General features: G+C 39.5%; 1 protein-coding gene across 2 annotated transcripts; it reads left to right on the forward strand.

Moving 5' to 3' along the window:
* The first annotated feature begins 28 nt into the window (after nucleotides 1–28).
* Nucleotides 29–9,478, forward strand: NHLRC3 (NHL repeat containing 3). Of its 2 annotated transcripts, none has more exons than XM_031047677.2 (7): nucleotides 29–419; nucleotides 1,533–1,685; nucleotides 2,559–2,706; nucleotides 3,180–3,218; nucleotides 4,583–4,674; nucleotides 6,160–6,272; nucleotides 6,752–9,478. In XM_031047677.2, exons 1-7 carry the CDS (start codon nucleotides 372–374, stop codon nucleotides 6,978–6,980), a joined length of 822 nt encoding a protein of 273 aa, XP_030903537.2. In that variant the 5' UTR covers nucleotides 29–371; the 3' UTR covers nucleotides 6,981–9,478. The 2 variants fall into 2 exon arrangements, with proteins under 2 accessions (XP_030903537.2, XP_005147753.3); XM_005147696.4 differs by having other exon boundaries at nucleotides 31–419; nucleotides 3,180–3,380.
* The last annotated feature ends 210 nt before the right edge of the window (nucleotides 9,479–9,688 follow it).

A 9,688-nucleotide genomic window follows, 5' to 3' on the forward strand; every position in this document is an offset into this window, starting at 1 on the left:
CCTATTACGTCAGAGCTCGGCGTCGAAGGCCCGGGAGTCACCAGCGGCGGTGCCTGCGAAGAAGCAGCTAAAACTCTAGCGGGACTCGCCCCTCTTTAAGCCCCCGGGCGTCAGGCCGCAAAGCTAAGCGCTCCCGAGAGGCACCACCGCGCTCTCCCTCCCATGCCTTCGTGCCGCCGCCGCTCGGCTCGGAGCAGGCGGGGTTACACGCAGCCCGGCGCTGCGACAAGCGGCGAAGGGCACGAAACCCCACACCCGCTCCCCTCCCGGGTTTGGGGGGGGCAGTTACGTAGCTGCCATGACAACGCGGCCCTCCCCTCCGCGGCGCGGCACGCGTGAGGCGGAAGCGGCCGCCGGGGCTGTGGCTGGTGATGGCCGGTGCACTGTTGGCTGTGCTGGCCCTGCTCTGGGGCTCAGAGGTGGGCTGCGGGCTCAGCGAGCGGGCCAGGCGCGGGGCGTTCCGTGACAGCTTCTCGCCCGAAGGCGGATACCGGGGGAGGGTCCGGAGGAGCGTGCTTGGGGGCGGCGGGGACGGAGCTGCGGTTCTGGCTCACGCAGGGCTAGGCGTAGGGTTGGTTATGTGTTTTTACGGCCTTGGGCGACATGGTCTAGTATGAACTATCCCTGCCCCTGGCAGGGGATTGGAACAGGATGATCTTGAGGTCATTTCCAATCTTATAATTCTATGACTTATACAGCACTTCCAAGATCAATGTGTACACGGGGTGATGCTTTTATAGGGACTTCCAAGCGATAGGCTCTGCTTAAATGAAGGCGAACTTAAATGATACCTGGGCAAGTAACTGCACTTCTTTACTGTCTGATTTTTCTCCGTGCTTAAGAACTCTGTTTTCCTTCGGGATAGTCTGGTCTTTCTGAAGCTGTTCGTGGCTCTGTGTGGCGCACTTAGCCCTGCTTCTATCAAGGCATTTAACAGAATGTTAAATGTCCCTGGCCTGCAGGATCACCACTTGTTAGTTCTGCCCTGCTCATTCAGTTTCAGTGCTCTGCTTGCAGCTGTGCTTAGCTTCCATTTTTCTGCTGGAAAATAGTACAAGTGAGAAGATGATAGTTTCCTATTATCCTTTAAAATATATACTTTGACCCAAGTTTTGACTTTCATGGTATCTTAAGCTGCCCCATTTCCAAGATGTGGTTTTCCTTCCCAACCTGCATATTCCTTTTATTCTGATTTTCTTAGTCTCATATCCTTTTGAAGTTTTTACTGATTCTGTTGTGTTTGGAACTGTCTCTACTATTTTCTTAGTTTTGGAGCATGATTTACAGATAATATTAGCAACATCAATGTAAGAAATTTCAGGCTGTGTTTTTTGCCTTCTAATTCTAGAGCTCCCAAATCCAGAGAATTTCTTTAGCTAATTTCCAATTTGTTGAAATAATTTATCTTCTTAATTAAAATTTAACAAATCAATTTATGATGCTTCAGTACACACTTGCTTTCTACTGCTGGTTATTCTGGTCCCACTGTCATGGAATTTATCAACTACTTGATGTTTATTTTGTATTTTCAGGTTTCAAAAGCATTTGATTATGTCTCTCCTTGGAAGGGACAGCAACAGATGTACAAGTTGGATATAAGCTGGCCTAAAATTCCAGAATACTTCACTGGCCAAACATTTTGTGTTGCTGTTGACTCCCTTCATGGTTTGGTCTATGTGGGACAAGTGAGTGAGAATATTACATTTCTCTGTTTGTTGTTGTAGTGTATTTTTGCCTTTAAAGTTACTGGTTTAGATTACGATATATATATGTATGTATATATATATATATATATATGAATAATTATTTTGTCAAAATTAGTGAAAATATAAAAACACATGTTTCTGCTCTATTCATTTTTAAAGCAGTTCTGGCACCACACTTGTTTGTGCTTTTATAAGCAGTAAATTTCTGTGGTGTGAATGCATGATTTAACTTAACTGAGTCACAGTAGCTTCTTAACTGCAAAGTAAAATGTGATTCTGGGGCAGCTGAATCTTCCACTCTTTCAGCCTTTGTCCCATGAAATCAAAACCACACAGCTCTTTAGCCGGTTACAGTAACTGCTGTTCAGTTATTTGCTGTACCCAGTTCTATGTGTTGATATCTCTAGGTCACAGATGAAACATTCTCTCTATGGCAGGTGGTGGGATTTTATTATAAAGCACAGTATGAGTACTTGAGTGCTATGCTTCTAATAAGTATGGTTACAATTTTTCATGCCTGTGTTATGCTTGTCATATTTTTTAACAAGAACGTAAAAACACAATTCAAAATGAAGACCAGGATAGCTGCAGGAGCTTGGCTGCTCTGAAAACTGGACTCTTGATTCAAGTTGAAACTCTATAATGAGTGGAAGGATTTGCATGCTAAACTTAGACCCTTCTTCCTCTTTCCTTTTCTAGATGGAAAAAGTGAGATCTAGCAGACAATCTCAGGAGATTCTTACAATTCATGAAGCATTGTAAAAAACTTACAAAGAGGAATTTCAAAACATATGATTACTTGATTAATATGTTTTCTTAATAGACTTTTTTTTGTCTTTTTTGCCTCTTCAGAGGGGAGACAATGTGCCAAAGGTACTTGTATTCTCAGAGGAAGGCTATTTCCTTTACTCCTGGAATGATACAGTTGAAATGCCTCATGGTATCTTTGTATTGAACACTGCAACGGATACTTCAGTATGGATCACAGATGTTGGAACAGGTATGCATGGTGGTAGTATTAGCATTTCCTTCCCCACCTAATGCTAATGCTGCAGATACTACTTTAAACATCTCATTTAAGTCTTTCAAACAATTCTGAGCAGATTGCTGCTTTTCTTTCCATGAACAAACTTCCTAAGTGCTGCACAAAACACTGAAGGTTTAGGATTTGTTCTGTGTGTCTGCTTATAGCTTCTGATGTTAATAAGCACTACCCTTACCCCTGCCAGGAGAAGTATCAGGGGAAAAATAAATGTTCTGGCTAGACTTATTGTCTGTCCTAGGTCTGGTGACCCTAAAACAATGGATGAATATTGTAGCCTATGGGTTTACTAACCCACAGTCATATTCTCACTATGGAATTTTGTCTATTTGATTTATTAATAACACTTGTATCGGGAGATTTTAATTTTTAATCTTTGTAATCAGTTGCATTGTTTCTGGTTTTATTTTTTGTTTGTTCTTTTAATTTAGGGAAATATGGGCACACTGTGAAGCAGTATAGCCCTTCAGGTAAACTTATGCAGATCTTGGGCACACCAGGTAATGCTGGTTCAAGTTTGATTCCCCTGCAATTTGATCAACCAGCAGACATCTTTGTAGAAGAAAGTGGTGATATTTATGTTGTGGATGGAGATGGAGGAATGAATAACAGATTGCTCAAACTATCCAACGGTATGGAAAAGTAAACTTCTGCAGTAGCTGACCACTGACAATTGAATTTCACATAACAGGGCTTGAGAAAACTTTTAAGTGAGGACCAGGTAGAGCTATCGTTTAACATTAGTTTGAAGACTTTGTTGAATCAGATCCTGTTTTGTTGCTTGTCACTTCAGTAGAAATCTCCTATTCATTAACAGCAAAAGGCTGATAAAATGAGTTTGTTCAGTCCTCAAGAGAGAAGACTAAGGAGGATTCATATTGCTGTCTTCAGGTCTATAATGGGAGAGAAGAGAAAGCCGCACATTTATTGGAGGTGTATAGTGAAGAATAAGGAACACTAAGCAAACGATACAAGAGGGGTCAATTCCAGCTTGATTTTTGAAGGAAAGGCTCACAGTGAGGCTGAGCAGACAGTGAATAGTTTGTCCAGAGATGATGTGCAGTCACCACTCTTGGAGGTACTCAAAACTGGACGAGTAACCTGATCTAACTACAGAGTTGGATTTGTTAGCAAGGTTACTCCTGCTTTGAGAAGCAGGCTAGACTGAATGATCTTGGATTTGTTATCAAGGCTAGTCCTGCTTTGAGAAGCAGATTTGCCTGGATGAGGTCTGGAGATCTTTTATACTTAAATTATTCTGTAGTTCAAATTAGCTTGCTCATATTCCCTAGTTAGATGACCAGTGTTGGTTAGGGCAGTGAGTGAGGAGTCTGCACTTGTCTGTGATTGGAAAAATGTGGAGGAGCTAGTTTTTCCTTTGTACTGTCATAAACCAGTTGATTTTGTAATATCTATTTTGCAGATTGCTAAACTGCGAAAATGCAAAACTCACTCAAACCTGTCAGATAGCAAATGTAAAAAAATCAATTTAGTAAGCTAATATCATAATCATCCAACTATTTATGGTTTTTTCCCCTTTAATATGGTATTTAACAGAGCCTTGGACTATGGCTCTTTTATAATAGTAGCTACATTTCTGTAACCATAATCCTGAAACCATGAATAATAATCCAGTAGTCACTGTAGTAGTTCTAGTATTGCTTGGGTTTATGTGTCAGGAGTACTGTGTTTAAAAAGTCTGAGTTTAGAAATGTCACTTTTTACAAATTAATCAAGGTAGCTTTGCCAGGGAATGACTTCAAGACAGCATATTTATTACTTTCTTACTGTGTTTTATGTTTTAATTTGATTTTTCATGATTCTCACTGTTCAGATTACAGAGAGATATGGATGGCTGGAGCAAATGGGACTGGCATTGGTCAGTTCAAGATTCCTCACAGTGTAACCGTGGATCCTGTTGGACGGGTAAAGAATAAAGAAATATTTTTTTTCATCTTCCAACATGTTTACATGTATTTGAGCAAAACAAACTGTATTTCTTTTTTAATTGAGCTGTGGTTCATTTTATGGTAGTTACAGTTTTCAGTGTGATGGGCATGAGCTGAGGTTTCATACTGCAGGACTTACTGAAGTAGCTGGCTCCAAGGTTAACACAGGGCTTCTGACCAGTGGTTATATTGTCAATGTCCATGCAACATCAGGCTGTTCTTCCTGCAGTTTCTAACAGGTTGTTATTGTGAGCACAGGAGAATTATGTTCAGTAATAAATATCTGCCCAAGCAGTTACATTTTTTCAGGGGATTTAGTTTCATATTTGGAAATTCTAAATAAGCTTAGGATGATAGTAACACTCTAGCTAGGTTGTGGACATCAGACCTTTTCTATATGCAGCTCAAGCCATTCAAGAGTCTACTTTTGCCAGATGTTAATCCTGGTCTGGCTTTTGCTCTGCTGCTCTTGTAGTTGCTCCTTAATCTGTTTTGAGGAAAATTGACTAAAACATCTTTAATCATTGGTTTGAGCTAATTCTGCTGATGGTGTCTGAACCAGAATAAGAAGCAGATATAAAAATCATTTCTCTGCCAAAACTGGCAGGGTGGGAGGGAGAAGGGGAAGGCACATTGTTGCTTTACATGAAAGGGTAACCCTGAGTATGTATGTTCAAAGACAGCAGTTGTGATGGGCTCTGATTTTATTGCCAGCATAGTGTTGATCTGCCTCTGTTAAAAATAGTTGTTAATCCCTAAGAAATCTAAGGGAATGCTGCAGTAATGTCTCTTTAAAACTGTGATGAAGGATCTCAGATGAACTTAGTTATTGCTCCCTTGTAATGAATTTTATTTATCAGACTGATAGGCTGTCAACAGCTAAAACTTCAGGAGTTGTAGTACAAGAGATTCCTTCACTGAACTGTCTACTGGTATCGCTAGCTTGCATTGCTTGTGAACTCAGCATAGGATGGGACAGAGGCAAGCTCTACAAAACTGATAAGACAAAACATGCCGAAAATACTCTTGGTGTTTAAGTTGCTCAATATTTAGAGTAGTATTAGGCATGTCAAGAGTGTTTGCAGATGCAGTCATCATAAGCCTGGGTCACTGGCATGAGACTACTTTTGAAAAACAGATTGTTAGCAAGTGACAGATAAGTATCTTGAGAATTAAATAGTTAATATGTGCTCGCTGTGGAGTAGGAATCCTACTAAACATATCCATATCACAGCCACAAAAATGAAGAGGAGGCATTGATTTCTCTGTTAGAGTAGTATAAAGTAAGTTGTGTATATTAACTACGTGGTGGTTTTGCTTTATATCTGGAATTCAGATTTACTTATGTTCCTCTACATTCTTCCAAGGTGTACCTCTTTTTTACTACAGGATACTTTGCTCATTTAAGAAAGTAACACATTTTGTTCTGTTTGTTAACAGCCATTATTTTTGTTCTTAACAGGTGTGGGTTGCAGACAGAGACAACAAAAGAATTCAAGTTTTTGACAAAGTCACAGGGGAATGGCTTGGGTCTTGGAGCAGCTGTTTTGCAGAAGATGGACCCTATTCTGTCAGGTATTGTTGAACAGTTCTTTTGGACATACGCAATTATATAAACAAGCTGTATTCTTAATGAATTAGAATGTTAATATTTAATGCCTGATGCCAAGGAATAACCAGTTTAACTAATAGAGTACTGGGCCATAAGATACTGCACAGCAGTATCTTGACAGGGAAATCCATGGACCCATGGGTTTGAGTGCAGGACTGGGAACTTTAAAGTTGTAGTGTGTTGTTGAGCTTACTGTTGCAGCTTTTACAGGAAGAGGGATTGTCTTAAATAGGCTTATTGTAGTATAACGTGCCTCAAGGAACAGCAATGTAAAGAAGCAAGGCTTACAAGTTAATTCTTAATGTTTCATTGCATTTAGTCTCTTGTAGCCTTCCGAAAGTTGACTGTTCAGGAGGTTTTGTTTGTTTAAAATTTCATGGCTGTGTTAACATGAGATGTCATGTGGAGTTTATAGTTCAAAATACATTTCTGTCTTTCACAGATTTACTGCCGATTACAAATACCTAATTGTTGCTCAGCTGAACATCAACCGGTTAGCAGTCTTGGCAGCACCAGTGGTTGGCTCTATCGGTGACTGCGTTATGATCCAAACAATCCAGCTGGCAGATGAAACCAAACCACACCTTGTGGATGTAGACATGAAGAGTGGAGCAGTCTATGTTGCAGAGATTGGAGCCCAGCAAGTACAAAGATATATACCCTTAAGCTGATGGTTTCCCACAACTGCCATGGCATAAGTTTTGTGATACATAGAACCTATAACCACATTTCCTTGAGTTTTCTATAGCTTGTGTTTCCTCAAACAAGCACAGAATATTGTACTTCTGGAACTCCAGAGATAAAAATCTGTCCTAACTGTTTTTCAGTCCTGGGGAAATACTTGGTCTTGAGCTGTTACTCATTTTAGCAATGCTGTGGTGGCTTTTGCTTTTGTTGCTGCCAATTGTAAAATGACTTTGATAAACATCTTTATTTTATTATATAAAACTTTACAAACACAGCTGCTGTTCTTAAATGTATAGAGTCATCCTGGGGCTCCTCTACATAGCTTGCTTGTGTTTGTTGTTAAATGAAGGTCAGAACTGTCTGAAAGAAGTGTATAAATGTTCTCCTGGGAGGTAAGCACCTCAGTTTAATATTTCTTCAGTTTTTTGGGGTTTTTTTGTTTGTTTTGTTTGTTTATTTGTTTGGGTTTAAATCATTGAGCTGATACTGTCCAACACTGAGTGTAGGGATGCATTATGACATTGAATAATTTGCTGCTGGATAGTGGTGTCAGTGCTGATACTGGCATCTGCCTTAAGTGGTTAATGGCATAAGCATTGAAATCTAAACTTTCACTTCTAGCTAAAGTGGTAAAGTCTGTAATAAGCTTAAGTTAAAGTGATAAGAGGCACTTCAAACTAAATTAAAACTATGTGCACAGCAGCCAGGTACTGGTTCTTAACTAAATCAGTTCTTAACCTGATTTGATTTATATCAGCATGAGTTTTCTGTTTCTGTGAGATTTCATAGTGGAACATACTGAAGTTCAACTCATTTAAGTTCCTCAAGATAAACAAATTGCAATTTACTGGGAGAACTTTAATCAGCATTAGGACAACACATGATATAACCCCCAATTTCATGGAAGCTCTGTTAATTAACAGTAGCACATCTGTTTTGATTTGGAAATTTTCAACTGATTTATATCCAGAACTTATTCAACCCCATTAATGTCTCCAGTTAAGTGTATAAGATACACTATATCCTAGTAGATGTCTCTAAGCTCTGTCCTAAAAAATGCTCTCTCTTTCCATTCCCAGTCCAGAGTGGTTCTATTATCTTTACATATTGCTACAAGGTTTTAAGTTAGTTCCCTTTATAGCACAGAGGGAGCTGGGTATAGGAAAATGGATGAAAAAATAGCATGGCAGAAATTAGATGATGAATAACTGATTACCTCTGTAAAGCTATAGATCCACATTCCATATTTATCTGCTAGCTCTTCAAAGTGTTTGGAAGGGTTTTTTGCTGTTTCCACACACAGTTATTGTACAGTGTGGACTATTTTAATGCTAGTTACCAGCTAAGAGAGGCTGATTCCTTTTCTACTTCCTTAGAAATGGAGTATGGAAAATAGAATGATTCTGATGGGAAATACCCACTTTCATGAACATTATCAAAATCAAGTGCTTCTTAATTTGGTGCATTGCAACTTACAATCACAAATCTGTGGGTCAGCAGATGGAAAATCTGTCCAGAAAAGTCAGATTCATATTTTCCGTGGAAACTCAGCTGTGGAACCTGATCATCTGATTTCAGTACTCTTGGAGATGAGTGCACTAAGTGGGAATTCTTTGTTGTTGGTTGCATGCACAATACCAAAAGCAGATTTTATCTGGCTGCCCTCATCCAGGTCTGAGAACCAGAACACCAGGCTTCTACACTAGCAAATTATGGTCCATCATTCACATGGTCTTGAATGGGAGCTAGTAAGCAATATTTATTAGCTGAAAAAGGGGCAGTACTTCCTCTAGACCTAGATGCATAAATCCACATTGCTTTGCAGTGTGTTGTGTGAATTTTCTAACTAGCTCAGGGATCTCTGCTTTGTGTGCAATGTGGTTATTTCTCACCTACACAAGGTGGATTTATTTTTGAAAATACTGCTGTGATATCATTAACTGTATTTTAACATCTCCAGGTGGTGTAAGGGATCCAGGCACATCCATCCTTCCTCACCACATCCTCTCCTTATTTATTTTTCCTTCATCACATCCGTTAGAAACAGAACGCGAAGCTCTCTGGGAACATGCTTCTGTGTTCAGTAAAGGAGTAGTGTACTTCTGGATGTTGACAAATAAGTTACCCATACAAGTTTGCTGCATGGAACTACTCCCAAAAAAAGTGTATTTTCACAAGGGCTTTTGCAGCCCCTAGAAATGGGGAGCATTCATCCATTTCTGTCTGGCTTTACTGAAGTGCCCAAGGCCAAAATGTGCCTTGCCGATATGCATTTGGGTATCTGTGATAAGAAGGGATGCTCATTATTAACTGGTATGAGATGCTTAGACTTCTTTTACCTCCGTCTATGACCAGAAAATGATTGATTTGTGCAGTAATTTGCTAATTCTCTAAAGGTTTTCTTATGTATCATCTTGAAACTGGTTTCTGAAAAACTGCATAATAGGATAATTTAATAAAACAAATTGAAAATTTCCCATTATGAAAGGCTTGGGTGCTTTATTTCTGTACTAATAGCAACATTTTCTACTACAATTGATTATTTTTTTAAGTATCAGGTCATCAGCACTTTAATAAGGTACATGATAGTTTCTGATATCAACATTCAAATGTAATCTAAAATTCCATGTTATCTTCATACGTTTCTCTTTCTGTGGCTCATCTCTTCTGCCATGTATCCAAAAAGGCAGAT

Source organism: Melopsittacus undulatus, chromosome 2 (genome assembly GCF_012275295.1).
Source record: "Melopsittacus undulatus isolate bMelUnd1 chromosome 2, bMelUnd1.mat.Z, whole genome shotgun sequence".
NCBI classification, from domain to species: Eukaryota; Metazoa; Chordata; class Aves; order Psittaciformes; family Psittaculidae; genus Melopsittacus; species Melopsittacus undulatus.